The following is a 20,476-nucleotide window of genomic DNA, read 5'->3' on the forward strand; positions in this document are numbered from 1 at the left end:
TGCGCACATTTAACACAATCTGAGATCCACAGCAGAGGAAGACAAATTGACTCAAATTGGGAGAGAATAGTAGTATAAAGATAGAATGTTGTGCAGCATTTATATCAGCAATATGCAACTACGTGCTCCCCCAAATACAAGTGATTGTTCCACATTTTTAAAAAAGCTGCTTTAAAGTTGCTAGCCCACTTTTCTTGCCAGAATTGACAGATTGAAGGGCTTTCAAGCCTGAATTGACTATTTAATGGGGGCTTTTTGCTTCTGCTTCAGATCATTGTTTTGCTGCATAATCCAATTGCACTTGAGCTTCAGACCATAAGCCATTGACTAGACAATTTAAATGTGTCATATAAAAATCTGTACGTATTTTAATGTGTATATTCTGTTTTTTTTTTCCCTAAGGAAAGTCACCTTGCACATTGCGGGTAAGACATAATTCCAACTGTAAATAATTGTTTAATATGTAAAACAAGTTTTCAGGTATAAAGGTTATATGTTTTCACACATTTTATGATGAGAAGTAATATTATATTACATTATTACTAATTATTTAATAATGTAGTTGAGGAGTTAATCGGGCAGCACAATGGCTGGGTGGGTAGCACTGTTGCCTCACAGCAAGAAGGTCCTGGGTTCGATCCCCAGGTGGGGCGGTCCGGGTCCTTTCTGTGTGGAGTTTGCATGTTCTCCCTGTGTCCGCGTGGGTTTCCTCCCACCATGCTGTGTAAATATGTGGAAAAACTCACTGTAGTGAGGGGCATACTGGCAGTAGAGACGTTCCTGGATATTTATTAAGTATACATCAGTCTCAACAACATTTGGGCCACACAGTAGCAAAGATGGTTGGTATTCATGTACAAACAACAACTCTCCACCCAAGCTAACTTTTATTTATGTAATCTTTGCTAAACATGTGGATGAACTGTAATAAACTGTGAATAAATTTTCTCGGGAACTCTATCAGATCAGGACAAGCAGGCTTCATTCTGCACGAGTTACAACAGCATGGCTTAATAAACTTAAAGTGTGTATGCTTGACTGACCTGCCTGCAAGCCAGATCTGTCTCCTATTGAATATGTATGGCGCATTATGAAGAGAAAAATCATACACTGGTGACAATGGATTGTTCAGCAAGTCTTTTTTTAGTATAATCCGGGCATCACAAGCGATTCAACTTTGAAAAGCATATACAGTAGTACCTTGAAACTTGATGTCAATTGGTTCTGGTACTGGTGTTGAGTTTAAAAGACGTTGAGTTTTAAGGTATTTTTTCCCATAAGGATGTATGGGAAACCTGTTCATGCTTCCATGGTCCCGTGGAACTGCATATATTTTAGGCTAATGTAAAATAATGGGGTTGTTTTTGACACGTATACACTGAAAATAACACAAGTATACTATAAAAACACTGAAATACAATTAAAAACAGTTCAAATAAATATAAAAATACATTAAAACCTGCACTTTATCTTTACTTCTTTACTGTTTTCTTACACTTTTATATCGTAAAGATGCTTGATCTTGGAATACTGCATTCCCTTCAGTAAAGGCACATTCACATGAGAAGCGACAAAATAACTTTTGCACTTTTCCATGTTTTGTGCACCATTTTTTTTTGAAAGTACAGCTAACCACAGATACATGTGGAGCTTTCAGAGTTGATTTGATTGTTATTCACCGCTCAAGCTACGCACTAAACAAAGCGGCTGTTTTTTTCTCCCCATTTTCCTCCCGGTTTAGCGCAGTCAATTTTGTCTTCCGCTGCTGAGAGATACCAGATTGCATGTGTTTCGAACCGAGGAGTTCAGAATCTCTGCGCTGGTGTGCTACCAGAATATCCCACTGCACCACCTGGGCACCAAAACGTTGAGTTTAAGTGTACAAATTTCTCCCTGAAAGTGCGTCAAGTTTCAGATCTTTCTAGTTTGGGGGACGTCGAGTTACAAGATACCACTGTACTCTGTAAATAAACCATCCTCAACTTACTGAGTTAAAGAGTTTGCTTCCTGTTTTAGCAGCAGCTTCCATGTCTTCAGCAGTATTACAGACTCTCTTCAGAGTGTGCTAGACTTTTCCACCAATGTCAATATCCTAATCTGAGCACTGTCACTTTATATATACACCCGTAATTTATTTTATTCATCTTGAGATCCATATTTAAATTGTACTGATTATCCTGTGTAAATATATACTTTTTCTTATTTTTTAAAAATCTTTTTGGAGGGTGTAAAACTAAATTTCGTTGTACCCAAGTATAATAACAAATATAGTTTCTTCTTCATCTTTTACTTTGTGATGAAAAGACATTTTACCTACCTAAATAAAAAAGGTTTTGATTTTCATTGTGGCACGTATTCATGTTAATACTGTATTAAATTGCAAAGATGTGTGTACTGCATTTCAAACTGTTTCATTGTAGTCTACAGTCTGTATTTATCTAGTCTATCGCCTGTATTTATGTAAATGCAGATGTAAAATGTATTTGTGTTGTTTGTTTTTAAGAATACATTTTTGGAGGTTTTGGAATTCCCCGACTAACCAGCAGGTCACGTGTATCTTTCAATGGCGTGTGGTGTTTTGAGGTTTGCTTAACAGAGACACACCCAAGGCTGCGTCCTAATTTGAGTGATGCTACCTACACTACGTACTTAAAAAACAAAAGGGCCGATTCGGTTAAATTCTAGACCTAATATTAATTAAATTATAGCAAAATAGATATTTTAAAACATGATGCACTATCAGAGCGAGTCGTTTCTTAAAGAACCGTAATCTTTTCTAATGTGATATGCACACTACCTATAACACAAATGCGATTTGGAACACATATCCAAACCGTTCCGCAGCCATTTTTTTTTACGTTGTAGTATGTATAAACGGACATAAATGTAACAATTTAACTGTAGTTATTAATTAAATTAATAACTACATTGAATTAATTTTGAGTATTAAGATACAATTGTGTCGAATGCGGCATGTGCAGGAAGAATTCCGCAGTTCTGGTACGCGAGCTAAAACGAAGACAAGAAACATCATGTATCATCGGATAAACCCTCTCATGTCGGGTTGAGCTGGTGGTTTGAGAAACAAAATGGAAGAACAAACACTAACAGTTGGTTTACACATACTCGGTAAGCAGGAAAGCTACACGGTCAGGATCTGGTCTTCTTTCTGATTAACGCAGTTGCTCGTTAATACGAGCTGCTAAACAACGGTTACTAAAAAAAGAAAATCTTCAAACCGTGGAGTTTCTGTAACACACACACACCTGCTGTACTGGGGCGGCACTTTGACACAGTTGGTGAAGTCCTTTGGCATCTGCGTTCTAACCTGCCCTCCAGTTACAGTCTGTGAGATGATCTTATATTTGTATGGGTGTAAACCTGTAATTTAGTGGATTCTAAATTGCCCCTAGGTGTGTGTTCTTCAAAAACTTTCCACATTTTAAAAAAACTCTATGATTAGAAATGTAAAAAACAAATTACATCACTTGTCTACACAGTCACCTTCTCATGCATTTTCTGAGCGTTGTACCAACTTGTTAATGCCATCAGCAAAAAATTGTTTTGGTTGAGTGCGTAGCCACTGATGCACCACTGCTTTTACATCATCATCACATGAAAATCTTCTTCCCCTTACAGCTTCTTGGAGGGGTTCAGAAAAGGTTGAAATCAGATGGCGCTAAATCCGGACTATAAGCTCTCTCAGACACGACCAATTACTACTCCTACTGTCCTCACTGTTTACAAAGAAAATATGAAAGTGTGGAAACTTTTTGAAAATCCCCTGTAAAATTAAGGTTTCTGAATAACAGTTTCAGTTTGCCTCAGAAAAATCCACTGATTGCTCATCTCCCTCCTTGTTCTATATCTGGTATATGAACAGTTACAGAACAACACTCTTTGGCCAAAACATGTGGACACCACTCCTAGTTATTAAGTTTCGGTGTTTCAGCCACACTCATTGGTAACAGGTGAATGATATTAATTCTATGAAATATATTATATGCTTACAACTTTATGACATTAATAAAAAGAAAAAAGTTTTTCCTTTTTTAAGCATGACTATGTTACTGTTCACAGAGCAAGGTCCATAAAGACAGAGATGACAAGTTCAGTATTGAACAGTTTCAGTGACCTAAACAGAGCTCTGAAATTGGTTGAAAATTGAACACCTTGTGAGTCAGGCCTTCTCATCTAACATTAGAATCAGACATAACAAATGCTGTTCTGAGTGAATAGACACAAATTTGACGCACTTGATAATCTTGTGAAAAGCCTTTCTAGAAGAGGAGGATACAACCACAAAGAGGGAGCTTCATATTAATAACCACGGTTTTAGAATAGGATGTTCAACAGGTGCATGGTAAGGTGTCCACATATCATTGGCCATGTAGTGTGTGATTCTGAGGTTTAGCTAAATTTTTTTATATAGACAAATGATAATAGGCAATTTACCTAGCTTTAACATTTGTTTTTATTAATTTGCTCAGTAACAGCAGACCAAAACCCTGCAATGGCTTGATGCCCTGTCTAGGGTATCCCTGCCTTGCACTCAGTGTTTTCTGGTGAAACCGGACCTCCTGTGACCCAGACCAGGATAAAGTCATTGATGAAAATAAACAAATAAAATTAATATGCAATTTAAACTTAACAGATAAACTGTGTAATATATTTCAATAGCCTGTTACTTGTCGTTTTAGTTAAAAGCTTACAGGGAGCAAGCAGTTTTGAGAATTTAATTTTTTTCTGTCAATATTTTGTTTCTGTGACTGCATTAATAACACAAACCTTCTAATGATACAGTTCTTTGTAATTTTATTAGGGGTTTTCTAAAAATATGCTGTTATGAAACTTGTATTTTGTCTCCACACAGGTATCTGTGCTGTACTCGTGTATGGAAATGATTGTGGCCAAAGTGAATATCTATCATCAGCAGATGAATGCTGTCCTATGTGTAATATAGGTATGACATTTTATATATATAACGATCAGCTGTAACATTAAAACTACAGAGCAGGTATTATTTGGGTGGTGAATCATTCTCAGCACTGCAGTGACACTGACATGGTGGTGGTGTGCTAGACACAGCAGCGCTGATGGAGTTTTGAAACACCTCACTGTTACTGCTGGACTGAGAATAGTCCTTTTAACCAAAAAATATATCCAGCCAACAGTGCCCCATGGGCAGCGTCCTGTGACCACTGATGAAGGTTTAGAAGATGACCAACTCAAACAGCGGCAATAGATGAGCGATCGTCTCTGACTTTACATCTACAGTGCTGAGAAAGATCCACCACCTAAATAATACCTGCTCTGTGGTGCACATGTGGGGCTCCTGACCATTAAAGAACAGGGTGAAAGCAGGCTAAAAAAGTATGTCAATAAATGTATGTAAAACTAGTGTCTCTGTTCTGGTATCTTAGTTTCTTAATGCTTGTGTTTGCAGGTTTGGTGGTTTTAAGAGATTGTACTGGTCCTTACAGCACAATGTGCAAACCATGCTCCAAGGGAACATACATGAATGCACCCAATGGCCTTAACAAGTGCTTTCCATGTAAAACATGTGATAAAGGTATCCTTATTTGTGTTTTGTCATGTCTTAATTGTTTATTTATGAATCAACTGTCTTCAGTTGTTTTTTTATTCTGACCTTTTACAACTAGGCCTGTCTGCATCAGAACAATGTAGCACAATAAAAGATACTGTCTGCGATGTTCTGGGTGGATATTATTGTAAGCATTACAATGGCAAAGAATGCATAATGGCTTTGAAACACAGTAAATGTGAACCAGGGCAACAGATTAAAACTCCAGGTAGGTCGTCATTCCAACTTTTTCCTAAATAGTTCCTGATTAGGTCACCAAAAATTAAGCTGTATTTGAATTTTATTAGGACTGTGAAATATTTGTAAACACATTACCAAAGTGATTATTAATAAAATTGTAAATTTAAAAAGAATGCTTAGAAGACACGATAAATCTGAGTTGCAGATTGTAATAATTATACAAAGCAGATAAGTAAAGAGTCATAGGACAAAACACTTGCACAGAAAATACCACAGTATAAAGTACATGTATTTATGAGTAAATAAATATTCTTATGAATGCTGTTACATAGACAGTCAACAAAAAAGATAAACTGTAAACTAATACTATCCACTTTGTTGGAATGTTGTACATTTGAAGTAGATGCACTGGACTTAAATGAAATACAGCTGGATAGGAAATAATTTATATTGTGTTTATTTACAGGGACCAAAACCTCAGATACAGTTTGTGAGCTCTGTTCACATGGTTATTATTCTCCAGAGGGAGAGAACTGCACTAAATGGACTGAGTATGTTTTATTTTTCTTCATATAGGTTGTCTAATTTATTTTGTATTATTGTGTTTACCTTTCAAGTATCTTTAACTATTTTTTCTTTTTTTAAGCTGTTCTATCAAAGATATGATTCAAGACGAGGAAGGCAGTTCTGTAAAAGATGTTCAATGCAAACAAAGAAGGATGAGATACTTTCTCATACCTGGATTTGTCATTAATCTCATGTTTGCTACAGTTTTACTGTTTTTATACATGAAGCAAAGGTCTTTAAGCAAATCAAATAAGATGATGCAGCCAGGGCACAATGGTATGTACTTTTGTTTGTAATTAAATTAAATTGACAGAAATATTGGATAATATTAAATGATTAATAAAATGATGGGTGTTATTTGATGAGCTTTGTGCTTTGCATAAACAATAAAGTTTAAAGCTTTTATGTATAAACTGGTGACATGTCAGAGATCTGAAGTGTTAGTATACTATGTAAAGTATTAGTACTGTACACTAGTATACTATGAGATACGTGTTGTACTGCATTAAGTATTTTTTCATGTTGATATTTTAAACTATTGTTGTCTTTTGATTTCCAGATCACCAGAAACCATCAGTAAGTACCAACCTTTTCAGTTCTGAAGAATGTTAAAAACTTTGGCCAAAACATTCTAGGCAGTTTGCTTCATTTCATTTTCAATAACTGCTTTATCCTGGTCAAGGTTGCGATGGGTCTGGTTTTATCGGAAAGGCAAGGCTGCAGTATCCTGAACAGAGCACCAATCCATCGCAATGTTTCGACACAGCCAATAATGTCTGCATAGATGCCTAGCCAGCCAATACAACTGCTGAGATTCAAACCCGGAGCACAATAAGTGTGGACTGGCCAATCTAAATGCTGCTTGTGTTTGACTAATTGGGTAATGTTTTAAGTGTTTGTTGCCCAGAGTGCCTTGTGATGCAGTGGTGGCCTGTCCGGGGTGTTTCCTGCTTTCCCCCCTATGAATCAGACCCACCGCGACCTTGATGTGTATAAATCGGTGGTGTACAGATAATGAATGAATAAATAAATGTTGCTCAGAGATGGATATGTCTCCTTGAGCTCTTTATTTCTGGGTGGTGCTGAATCCACTAAACGGATTAAATCCATTATCAGTAAATAAATGTAGTTCTTTAGCCCTTGATTAAATTCTCTAATGAACAAACAGTATGTTACAAACACAATTACAATTATTTAAAAGAAACATATCCCTAGTGAAGTTATAATGCACTGTGTATTTTCTTATAATTATAAAACTATAATAATAATTAATTTTTTGTAAATTTGTACTTGTAACTATGCTTATTATTATGGATTTTTGTGACTTAATGATTGGAACATCTAATTTGTTAATTTTTGTCAACATCTGCTGGAACAAAATCTAATCACTTGGTGGTATGAAAATGATTAGTGACTATACATTCTTGTCAGTAATTATGATCGATAATGTATCAGTCAGTCATTAATTATGAATGAGAATTTCATATCAATATAAAAAAGCTCATACAACAGTGGTCTTTGTAAAGGACAGAAAGAAAAACTTTAAACTGCTGATTTGAGAACTTGGGCTTACTGTGCAGCAGTCTCGAATTCCTCTCTAATCATGTTAATCTTGCTTGATTATGGTCAAGCTTGTTCTAGCACCATCTACAAACCCCGTTTCAAGACATTTTGTAAAATGCAGTAAAAGAAAAATAAGTTATTTGATCATTCTCTTGAAACGTTTAACATTGTTCAACTTAATTGTAGTTTGTAAACATAAATGCATTAGATGCCTGCAACACACTTAAAAAGGTTACACAAAAAGCAGGTGAATTGGTAACAGGTGAGGAAATTATGATTGAGTATAAAAGCTTGTCTTTACAAGCAATCATGGGTCATTGCTCACTCATTGCTCAAACTTTACAGGAGAATTCACAATCAGCATTTCTCAATGCAAAATTATACTGTGAAAATGTTCAGAGAATCTGGAGAAATCTCAGTCTGTGTAGGGCAGGAACAGAAACCACTACTGAATATATATGAACTTCGAGGCCTTAGATGACATTGCGTTAGAAACCTCCATGCTGCTGTGATAAATAAAGCCACATGGTTTCAACAGTACTTCAGAAAAATGTTGTTACTTAACACAGTCCACCACTGCATCAAGGAATGCAATCTGAAACTCTGTTACACAAAGGGAAAGCCAGACATCAGTCCCAAGCTCATTTAAGATGGACTGCAAGAATGGAAATAAGTTCTGTGGTCAGAACACTGTATGGTTAAGTTCTCTGTGTCAAACTTGAAAAGAGCCATCTGTTTTATCAGAGAAAGCTGCAAATAACAACTGTCATGGTATGGGGGTGTGTCAGACATTTTTTGTTCTATGATTTAATCTAAACATCTAGAAAATTTGCCCTTTACCTATTGACCCATCATATTTTCAGTAAACCCACCACTTAGATTAGTTAGAAAAGGAAGTATTTGTAAACCTTAAGTTTTATAAATGTTATTAATGTGTATATTTTTTACATTTAATTAGCAGATTTCTGTTGAAGAAACAAACAATGGCAGTGCAAAACTTGTAACATCATTGAACCGTGAAAACGAACCGTAAGCAATGAACTCATATACTTTAAATGATGCATGTTTATAGATAGCTAAGCCTCTTAAAAGTAAACATTTGTTTTATTGCTCACCTCTAGAGAAGAAAACCTGAACGATGCGATCACGTGATCCTGCTAAGTTGTTCATTTGTGTTCAGCAAGACCAATAATGTGTGTGACCAAGAATCCAACTAAAATGTCTAATTCAAGTGTATTTGTATAAAGTTTTTAACAATAGACATTGTCTCAAAACAACTTCACAAAATCCAGGACCAACAGACCAAAAACCCCTGTTGAGCAAGCCAATGGTGACAGTGGCAAGGAAAAACTCACTTAAAATTACAGGAAACCTTGAGAAGAACCTCAGCAGAGACCAGTTCTTCTTGGGTGAACCTACTTTAGTTTATTATTAAATTAAAACCACTACAGGTTAATAATATAACAATGTTGTTGTAAAGTTGTTAAACAATTGAAGCTGTTTTATTAGCTCATTAGTTCAAATTATCATAATGTTTTTCATTATTATTATTATCCTTAGTTGTCAGTTGCCTTATAAATTCCAAATTCCCCAGATCTTAATCCAATCGAGCATCTGTGGGATGTGCTGGACAAACAAGTCTGATCCATGGAGACCCCACCTCACAACTTACAAGAGTTAAAGGATCTGCTGCTAACATCTTGGTGCCAGATACCACAGCACACCTTTACCTTCTAGTGGAGTCCATGCCTCAACGGGTCAGGGCTGTTTTGGCAGCAAAAGGGGGACCAACACAATATTAGAATGTGGTCATAATGTTATGCTTCATTTGAGTTACATCTGAAATACTGCTTACCCTTTTTTTTCTCCATGAAATAAATTGATTTTATTAATTATGGTCCTGAAATTGCAGATTGGTCACACTGATATGTTCTGTACAATATTTGTGTACAAAGATAATGTTACAGGTCATTTTGACCCTAATGCTTTTATGCTTTTAGTTTCACACTAAAATAAAAACAAGCCAGAACTTCCCAGTCAGCTTATAAAGATGCAGGGAATTCATCACAATGAAATTTTCTGAAAATGCAACTGTAGTTTAATACTGCCCCAAAAAACCAAATTGTTTTTTGTAATGAGGAAATGCACAAAGCTGCAGCCCTGTGTGCAAGACAAGACATGGAGGAGTTGAAAACCTGGACAAAGTCACATCAGCATATACAGTGTATCACAAAAGTGAGTACACCCCTCACATTTCTGCAAATATTTCATTATATCTTTTCATGGGACAACACTATAGACATGAAACTTGGATATAACTTAGAGTAGTCAGTGTACAGCTTGTATAGCAGTGTAGATTTACTGTCTTCTGAAAATAACTCAACACACAGCCATTAATGTCTAAATAGCTGGCAACATAAGTGAGTACACCCCACAGTGAACATGTCCAAATTGTGCCCAAATGTGACGTTGTCCCTCCCTGGTGTCATGTGTCAAGGTCCCAGGTGTAAATGGGGAGCAGGGCTGTTAAATTTGGTGTTTTGGGTACAATTCTCTCATACTGGCCACTGGATATTCAACATGGCACCTCATGGCAAAGAACTCTCTGAGGATGTGAGAAATAGAATTGTTGCTCTCCACAAAGATGGCCTGGGCTATAAGAAGATTGCTAACACCCTGAAACTGAGCTACAGCATGGTGGCCAAGGTCATACAGCGGTTTTCCAGGACAGGTTCCACTCGGAACAGGCTTCGCCAGGGTCGACCAAAGAAGACAACATGGATTACTGGAATGCCCTGTGGTCTGACGAGACCAAGATAAACTTGTTTGGCTCAGATGGTGTCCAGCATGTGTGGCGGCGCCCTGGTGAGAAGTACCAAGACAACTGTATCTTGCCTACAGTCAAGCATGGTGGTGGTAGCATCATGGTCTTGGGCTGCATGAGTGTTGCTGGCACTGGGGAGCTGCGGTTCATTGAGGGAAACATGAATTCCAACATGTACTGTGACATTCTGAAACAGAGCATGATCCCCTCCCTTCGAAAACTGGGCCTCATGGCAGTTTTCCAACAGTATAACGACCCCAAACACAACCTCCAAGATGACAACTGCCTTGCTGAGGAAGCTGAAGGTAAAGGTGATGGACTAAACCCAATTGAGCACCTGTGGCGCATCCTCAAGTGGAAGGTGGAGGAGTTCAAGGTGTCTAACATCCACCAGCTCCGTGATGTCATCATGGAGGAGTGGAAGAGGATTCCAGTAGCAACCTGTGCAGCTCTGGTGAATTCCATGCCCAGGAGGGTTAAGGCAGTGCTGGATAATAATGGTGGTCACACAAAATATTGACACTACTGCCCCTCTCAACAAAATAGTAAAACCAGCACCACATGTGTCCGGTGCAGGAAATACATCTGCAGTAAACACCTGCTTACACTGTGCTTATCATGTGGGTAGTGATGAAAATGTGAAGAGATTGTTTGTCAAAAAATTTAAAAAGACTAACCATACCTGAGAAACTACAAAATCCAAAAATGTGAACAGAATTAAAACATTTGTAAATCTGTGTTACCATGTCACCATGTTATTAACCATTTTTACAATGCTACAGTTTATTAACCCTTTAATGGTCTCACCCAGAAAATAATGTTAAAAAAAATATTTATTTGCATTTCTTAGTTTCTTGGGACTATAGAAACAAAAACAATTAATATTTTTACTAGTACACACATTTTGTTTAATGAGCCTCTGCTAAACAGTTGAGATAATCACATAAATGATGCAACTGCAGCATGGATCATTTTTCAGCTGCTAGCTTCAAGTTAATATAAAGGTTAGAAATGCATCTACCAATATTAGAGTAGAGTAGATACGGCCCAGACACGATTATTTAAATAGTGTATTTGGACACAATGTAAGCTCAACCAAATGGATGAGCAGACCATTAAGGGGTTTATAATTGTTACAAAATGTATATATCATATGTTCTTATATTTCATGAATTTTCTGATAATTCTTAATAAAGATTTACTTTTTTGACTCGACCTTTTGCATGGCTTTGAGTGTATTTAAACTGTGCAGGTCTATCTGACCCGTAACATTATGGATGTAATTATTTTTTAGCATAATAGGAGGGTTAATTGCTTAATAGTGTGAGTACATTAATGTGTAAAATAGGCTGAACTTCTTCTTAACATTTATTTAATCTCTTTTGAGTTTTAAGTTTGATAAACTTATTGTTAATAATAGATGTTATATTCAGGCAATGAAAATGAAATGAAATTTCACTAATCAACTTTCATGAAAACAATTGTGAACAATATGTGCAGGTTTTTAAATAAATTTTACACAAATTAATATTGCTGTTTTGTTTGGAGTTTTATTACCTCATTTGTTGTTTTTCAGTCCTTTGTTCTTATATTCTATTTGACATCTTAAAGCCTCGGGACTGCTCCTGTCCTGGATGTGTACAACTTTATAAAAGTCATTTTTGCTTTTGCAGTTTAGCTAGCAGCTGCAGATGTGATCGATCTGCATCATTCAAGTTCTTGGATTTGTCTGTGTTTAGTACCATAATTACAATTTTAAATCTGTCTGTTCTCCATAAACAAAACATAATGTTTCGTGTTTTGAGGTTTACTTAACAGCGACACTAATTACACTGGAGCAATATATAATATATTTTAAAACATGATGCACTATCCGAGCGAGTCGTTTCTTAAAGAACAGTAATCTTTTCTAATGTGATATGCACACTACCTACAATACAACTATACAACATTATAATTTTTCCATTTACAAATGTGGATATATTTTCCCTAAAGGATAATAACATTAACTAAATCAAACGTGTGGCTCCTGATTATGTTTACAGAAGACACATTATCAATTTTTAAAATTAACCAGCTGTGTAAATCTCTCCAAAACTGACTGGAATAAATACATTGAAAGAACAGGTGAACAGTAGTCTCCACAGCAGAAGTACAAAAGACACCAGGCTCAGATTCAAATTGAAATCTCTTCTGAAATAGCTCGCTAATGGGATATACAGTGTATCACAAAAGTGAGTACACCCCTCATATTTCTGCAAATATTTCATTATATCTTTTCATGGGACAACACTATAGACATGAAACTTGGATATAACTTAGAGTAGTCAGTGTACAGCTTGTATAGCAGTGTAGATTTACTGTCTTCTGAAAATAACTCAACACACAGCCATTAATGTCTAAATAGCTGGCAACATAAGTGAGTACACCCCACAGTGAACATGTCCAAATTGTGCCCAAATGTGCCCCTGGTGTCATGTGTCAAGGTCCCAGGTGTAAATGGGGAGCAGGGCTGGTCATGGTCTTGGGCTGCATGAGTGTTGCTGGCACTGGGGAGCTGCAGTTCATTGAGGGAAACATGAATTCCAACATGTACTGTGACATTCTGAAACAGAGCATGATCCCCTCCCTTCGAAAACTGGCAGTTTTCCAACAGGATAACGACCCCAAACACAACCTCCAAGATGACAACTGCCTTGCTGAGGAAGCTGAAGGTAAAGGTGATGGACTAAACCCAATTGAGCACCTGTGGCGCATCCTCAAGTGGAAGGTGGAGGAGTTCAAGGTGTCTAACATCCACCAGCTCCGTGATGTCATCATGGAGGAGTGGAAGAGGATTCCAGTAGCAACCTGTGCAGCTCTGGTGAATTCCATGCCCAGGAGGGTTAAGGCAGTGCTGGATAATAATGGTGGTCACACAAAATATTGACACAATTTGGACATGTTCACTGTGGGGTGTACTCACTTATGTTGCCAGCCATTTAGACATTAATGGCTGTGTGTTGAGTTATTTTCAGAAGACAGTAAATCTACACTGCTATACGAGCTGTACACTGACTACTCTAAGTTATATCCAAGTTTTATTTCTATAGTGTTGTCCCATGAAAAGATATAATAAAATATTTGCAGAAATGTGAGGGGTGTACTCACTTTTGTGATACACTGTATGTTAAACATAACTTTGTAATGTGTCTCTTTAACCTTAGGAGCAACTGGCAAAGACTATAAAAATAATGTCTCTCAATGACACCTCAACTTCACAGGAAGGAGAGTAAAAGTCGCCAAAAAATAAACATTTAAACTCCTTACTTATTAGTTTGTTACTACATTTTGTATCAAACAAATCAACATTAGAGACTTTTAAGGTAGGTAAAGACAGATTGGACTGCAATAAGGAGTTCTGAAGACATCTTTGAATGAGTCTTAAAAAAGCTGAGGGTATTGCTCTGCAGATCTTCTCAAAGCCTTTACGAGTAGTTTTTACACCATACTTTACTACAAAACAGTTGTAAGATTAAAAAAAAAACATCCATCTCTGTCCAGTAGGTCTTGAACAAACAAGATACCCCTTTCGAACCATTCAGCTTTAAAAAGAGATTAACTGATAAACCTGTTATTCCAAAGTAAAGACTTATGGGGAAAGAAAAATACAACCTAAAATAGACAAGTCTCTAGTTAACCACTGATTCAGCAAACTTTTCATTTTAGCTAACCTGGGAATTAAATTCAACTCATCCCTTTTGTCAACGTTTTTAGTTAAAAGAACACCTAGATATTTAACCTCTGACCTTACAGGAATATTAGCAATTTATTTTAATGTACAACTATGAATTGCCAGTATTTCACATTTTTTTTAGGTTTAAAGACAAACCGGAAGCTTTGGGGCGGGGGGGGGGGGGGGGGGGTATAAATAACTATGGGGACCATATCACTATTCTTCAAAAATAAGGCTGTATCATCAGCAAACTGACTTATAATAAATTCTCTACCAAGGATGTCTATACCATGAACAACCTCAGACTTTTTGATATGTATAGCCATTAACTCTACAGCTAAAATAAACAATAAAGGAGCGATAGGACACCCTTGACGAATTCCCCTGTTAATTTTGAATTTTGGTGATGAACCATGGGTAAGAGATATACTACTGTAAATGTCATTATTAAACATAAAAATGACTTTGCAAAAATGAGGACCGAATCCTAATAATTCCAGGGTTTTAAACAAGAACTTATGTTCCAACATATTAAAAGCTTTAAAGAAGTCTAAGAATTCAATTAAACTTTGTTCAGAGTCAAGCATATTGAGCGCCAGACTAATATGATTGCAGACGAGTATGATTGTGAATATGTCTACCTTTAATGAAAGCAGACTGGGTTTCATCAATTAACCTACTCAGCCCCCTTTTCAGTCTGTTTGCATATACAAGTGAAAGCAACTTATAGTCGCAAGAAAGAAGTGTTATGGGCCTCCAGTTATCAAGATGTAAATCATCTTTATTTGGCTTTGGGAGGAGAGTGATTAAACCATGTTTCATGGTAGGAGACATGGTAGAACTACCTATACAGTCTTTAAAGGCTTCAAAAACAGTTTTTTATACCAGGCCAAAAATGTTTTATGAATTCAACTGTAAGGCCATCAAGGCCTGGAGATTTTCCATTAGGCATCCTGGAAATCGCATCGTCAAGTTCGGAAATCGTAAGATCCGCCTCTGTAGTACCAATTACAGTGTATCACAAAAGTGAGTACACCCCTCACATTTCTGCAGATATTTAAGTATATCTTTTCATGGGACAACACTGACAAAATTACACTTTGACACAATGAAAAGTAGTCTGTGTGCAGCTTATATAACAGTGTAAATTTATTCTTCCCTCAAAATAACTCAATATACAGCCATTAATGTCTAAACCACCGGCAACAAAAGTGAGTACACACCTTAGTGAAAGTTCCTGAAGTGTCAATATTTTGTGTGGCCACCATTATTTCCCAGAACTGCCTTAACTCTCCTGGGCATGGAGTTTACCAGAGCTTCACAGGTTGCCACTGGAATGCTTTTCCACTCCTCCATGACGACATCACGGAGCTGGCGGATATTCAAGACTTTGCGCTCCTCCACCTTCCGCTTGAGGATGCCCCAAAGATGTTCTATTGGGTTTAGGTCTGGAGACATGCTTGGCCAGTCCATCACCTTTACCTTCAGCCTCTTCAATAAAGCAGTGGTCGTCTTAGAGGTGTGTTTGTGGTCATTATCATGCTGGAACACTGCCCTGCGACCCAGTTTCCGGAGGGAGGGGATCATGCTCTGCTTCAGTATTTCACAGTACATATTGGAGTTCATGTGTCCCTCAATGAAATGTAACTCCCCAACACCTGCTGCACTCATGCAGCCCCAGACCATGGCATTCTCACCACCATGCTTGACTGTAGGCATGACACACTTATCTTTGTACTCCTCACCTGATTGCCGCCACACATGCTTGAGACCATCTGAACCAAACAAATTAATCTTGGTCTCATCAGACCATAGGACATGGTTCCAGTAATCCATGTCCTTTGTTGACATGTCTTCAGCAAACTGTTTGCGGGCTTTCTTGTGTAGAGACTTCAGAAGAGGCTTCCTTCTGGGGTGACAGCCATGCAGACCAATTTGATGTAGTGTGCGGCGTATGGTCTGAGCACTGACAGGCTGACCCCCCACCTTTTCAATCTCTGCAGCAATGCTGACAGCACTCCTGCGCCTATCTTTCAAAGACAGCAGTTGGATGTGACGCTGAGCACGTGCACTCAGCTTCTTTGGACGACCAACGCGAGGTCTGTTCTGAGTGGACCCTGCTCTTTTAAAACGCTGGATGATCTTGGCCACTGTGCTGCAGCTCAGTTTCAGGGTGTTGGCAATCTTCTTGTAGCCTTGGCCATCTTCATGTAGCGCAACAATTCGTCTTTTAAGATCCTCAGAGAGTTCTTTGCTATGAGGTGCCATGTTGGAACTTTCAGTGACCAGTATGAGAGAGTGTGAGAGCTGTACTACTAAATTGAACACACCTGCTCCCTATGCACACCTGAGACCTAGTAACACTAACAAATCACATGACATTTTGGAGGGAAAATGACAAGCAGTGCTCAATTTGGACATTTAGGGGTGTAGTCTCTTAGGGGTGTACTCACTTTTGTTGCCGGTGGTTTAGACATTAATGGCTGTATATTGAGTTATTTTGAGGGAAGAATAAAATTACACTGTTATATAAGCTGCACACAGACTACTTTTCATTGTGTCAAAGTGTCATTTTGTCAGTGTTGTCCCATGAAAAGATATACTTAAATATCTGCAGAAATGTGAGGGGTGTACTCACTTTTGTGATACACTGTATAACATCATCTACTTTAGGGATGTTATCCTTAAGTAAATTAAAGAATAAGTCACAATCAAATGAAGAATGTTTACATTTATATAAATCACTAAAAATGAATAAATAAAACTGTCAATTTTTGTCTGATCGTCACATATAGTATTATCTATGATTAATTTATTAACTGTTTTCCTGGTTTGTCTTTGTTTTTCTAAATTAAAGAAATAGGATGAATTTTACTCTCCTTTTTCCAACCACCGTGCTCTGGATTGAATAAAGGCTCCTTTCACTCATATCATCCATATCAGACTGCAGAAGATAGGGTTCTTTAGTTTCATCCACATCTAACGTTACTTTACTGCATAAACAAATATTTTCGATAGAATGGATGACTGCCTAATGTTTCTCTCTAGCGCTAATTTTTTCCCTTCTTTTCTTGCCAGCCTTTTCACTTTACATTTAAACCATTCCCACTTACTGACTGGAAATAACATCAATTAATCAATTAGCCCTGTTGGTGTGACCATAAACATTCAAGAGCAAATAGTTACTTTCACTAAAATCAAGAATAACCATAATCCAATGACCCTTTGTATCACTCTTGAAATCGATAATCTTACAATGTAAATTCTTAAATAAAATAGCAACCGCTGCTGAATGTGAGGAATCATGAGAAAAGAAACATCGCTTGAGTTTTCAATTTTGTCACATCTTCAGTAATTCCTTTCAATGCTGCAGTGTTTGCATCCACCGACTCTCTAACTTTAAGGATTGCTTCGGTGTTTTCTTGAAGCTGAAATTCGAAGGCACGAATAAACTCAGCAAGGTCATCAAACTTACGGCTAAGGCTTTGGATTGCCGTGTAAAGGACGTTAGACGACCCGGGCTCTTTACTGGTGTATGTGGCATGATTTTCTGCTGTGACTCTTTGGTTGATAACATCTCTTTCATTACATCATTAACACAGTCATTTACCTCTGAAGAGGACGCTCGTGAATAGTCATGCTCCGAAGAAGACGCTTACTCAGCCATGAAGGTTTAACCTAACTAAAACTTAAAACAGAATTTGGGTGGAAACTGAAAATCTAAGCTTTCAAACTTAAAAAAACACTGATTTAAAAAATAGAACACTACTTAATCAAACTTTGCGATATTCTCTGAAAACATAATCAAATGTCATATGTCAAACCTTTAAATTTTCCTGTCAATTAAATAATTTGATGTTACAGTATTAACATGTCTTTCTCCAAAAACATATTTGTTGTAAATGTGAGGAGGAACTTTGATTTGTTTTCTTTTTATGTTTATTACAGCAGTTTATCAAGATTTAGTCATTACAGAATTTATCAGTGTCAAGCAGTGATGGGGTATGAAATATATATGCTGCACAAGATACACCAAAATAAACACAATAAACACTTAGAACAACACACACTACCATGTCATTACCATATTAGCGTTATTGCAGTGATCCATCACCTAAACATTGTTTGGTCATCAAACCCCAGCAATTTAATTTGTATTTTCATCACCTGCTTCATTCAGTCCGGGTCTCAGCAGGTTCAGTTCCCTCGGAAAACAGTGGTGGAAACAGTGGACAAACAACAGACAGCAAAGCTTTGGCCATCACCCCCAAACCAGACATAGCCAATCATGTCTGTTTAGACGTCTGGCTGGTAGCACCACTGAGATTAGAACACATCTCAGTAGTGGTGGGTTAGCGTAATAGTTTGGTAAGTTCTATTCCACATTTTCATCAAACGTCAAGAAGAACATTTAATACAAAACAATGTTTGTAGGCACCTGGGTGGCGCAGCAGTATATTCTGCTTACAGACCAGCGCCGACATTCTGAACACCCTGGTTCGGATTTTGTGCCATTTAGCGGGCACAATTGACAGTGCCTGTGGCAGCCACAATTTGGCCACTGTGTCTGCTGGGTGGGGAAATGACCAGACTAAGTGGGTGGGGTCTTCAAACGCTGTGCAGGGACCCTGGTTAGCAGACTGAGGTGCCTGTGCAGAAGCACAAGCATTAAGAAGGGGTCTGCTAGGACTGCGCACATGTCGGAGGGCACATGATTGTTCCACATTTAAAAAAAAGCTGCTTCTGATAACTGAAGATCAGTCTTTAAAGTTGCTAGCCGACTTTTCTTGCCAGAATTGACTCAAAATTCAGTCAGATTGAAGGGCTTTCAACCCTAAATTTCCTATTTAATGGGGGCTTTTTGCTTCTGCTTCAGATCATTGTTTTGCTGCATAATCCAGTTGCACTTGAGCTTCAGACCATAAGCCATTAACTAGACAATTTAAATGTGTCATATTAAATATGTATGTATTTTAATGTGTATATTCTGTTTATTTTTTCCCTAAGGAAAGTCACCTTGCACATTGTACATTGCTGGTAAGACATAATTCCAACTGTAAATAGTTGTTTAATATGTAAAACAAGTTTTCAGGCATAAAGGTTATATGTTTTCTCACATTTTATGACAAGAAGTATTATTATATTTCATTTTGACTGATTATTTAATAATTTCATTGAGGAGTTAATCTGCTATCTACTACATGTGTAGTTTGACCTAGCTCTTAAAAAACTAAAAGTTATGCTTATTGACCTTGACACAATGTTTGTGTTTCACAGTAATATGAGCTGAACCATGCTGTGTAAATATGTGTAAATACTCAATGTAGTGAGGGGCATACTGGCAGTAGAGGCGTTCCTGGATATTTATTAAGTATACATCAGTCTCAACAACATTTGGGACACACAGTAGCAAAGATGGTTGATATTCATGTACAAACAACAACCTTCAACCTGTCCACCTAAGCTAACTTTTATTTATGTAATCGTTGCTGAACATGTAGATGAACTGTAATAAACTGTGAATAAATTTTCTCGGGAACTCCGTATCTATCAGACCAGGACAAGCAGGCTTCATTCTGCACGAGTTACAACAGCATGGCTTAATAAACTTAAAGTGTGTATGCTTGACTGACCTGCCTGCAAGCCAGAACTGTCTCCTATTGAATATGTATGGCGCATTATGAAGAGAAAAATCATACACTGGTGACAATGGATTGTTCAGCAAGTCTTTTTTGAGTATAATCCGGGCATCACAAGCGATTCAACTTTGAAAAGCATATACAGTGGTACCTTGAAACTTGATGTCAATTGGTTCTGGTACTGGCGTTGAGTTTAAAAGACGTTGAGTTATTAGGTATTTTTTCCCATAAGGATGTATGGGAAACCTGTTCATGCTTCCATGGTCCCGTGGAACTGCATATATTTAGGCTAATGTAAAATAATGGGGTTGTTTTTGACACACTGAATATAACACAAGTATACTATAAAAACACTGAAATACAATTGTAAACTGTTAAAATCA

The 20,476-nt window shown here is 37.3% G+C and overlaps 1 protein-coding gene and 1 long non-coding RNA gene across 4 annotated transcripts; one reads left to right on the forward strand and one right to left on the reverse strand.

Annotated features, from left to right (window-relative positions):
* Positions 1-436: 436 nt before the first annotated feature.
* On the reverse strand, positions 437-3,258 carry LOC134318263 (uncharacterized). The gene is made up of 2 exons (XR_010013366.1): positions 3,127-3,258; positions 437-720 (listed from the first exon to the last, which is right to left on the reverse strand). It is a non-coding gene; the product is annotated as an uncharacterized LOC134318263 (long non-coding RNA).
* On the forward strand, positions 2,839-9,808 carry LOC134318260 (tumor necrosis factor receptor superfamily member 14-like). 3 transcript variants are annotated; one of them, XM_062999092.1, is made up of 9 exons: positions 2,842-3,129; positions 4,874-4,963; positions 5,447-5,572; positions 5,664-5,813; positions 6,252-6,336; positions 6,432-6,628; positions 6,912-6,928; positions 8,877-8,944; positions 9,037-9,808. In XM_062999092.1, exons 1-9 carry the CDS (start codon positions 3,090-3,092, stop codon positions 9,065-9,067), a joined length of 804 nt encoding a protein of 267 aa, XP_062855162.1. In that variant the 5' UTR covers positions 2,842-3,089; the 3' UTR covers positions 9,068-9,808. The 3 variants fall into 3 exon arrangements, with proteins under 3 accessions (XP_062855161.1, XP_062855162.1, XP_062855160.1); XM_062999090.1 differs by having other exon boundaries at positions 2,845-3,129; positions 8,874-8,944; XM_062999091.1 differs by lacking the exons at positions 8,877-8,944; positions 9,037-9,808 and adding an exon at positions 7,035-7,398 and having other exon boundaries at positions 2,839-3,129.
* The last annotated feature ends 10,668 nt before the right edge of the window (positions 9,809-20,476 follow it).

This window comes from Trichomycterus rosablanca, chromosome 7, assembly GCF_030014385.1.
Source record: "Trichomycterus rosablanca isolate fTriRos1 chromosome 7, fTriRos1.hap1, whole genome shotgun sequence".
NCBI lineage: Eukaryota > Metazoa > Chordata > Actinopteri > Siluriformes > Trichomycteridae > Trichomycterus > Trichomycterus rosablanca.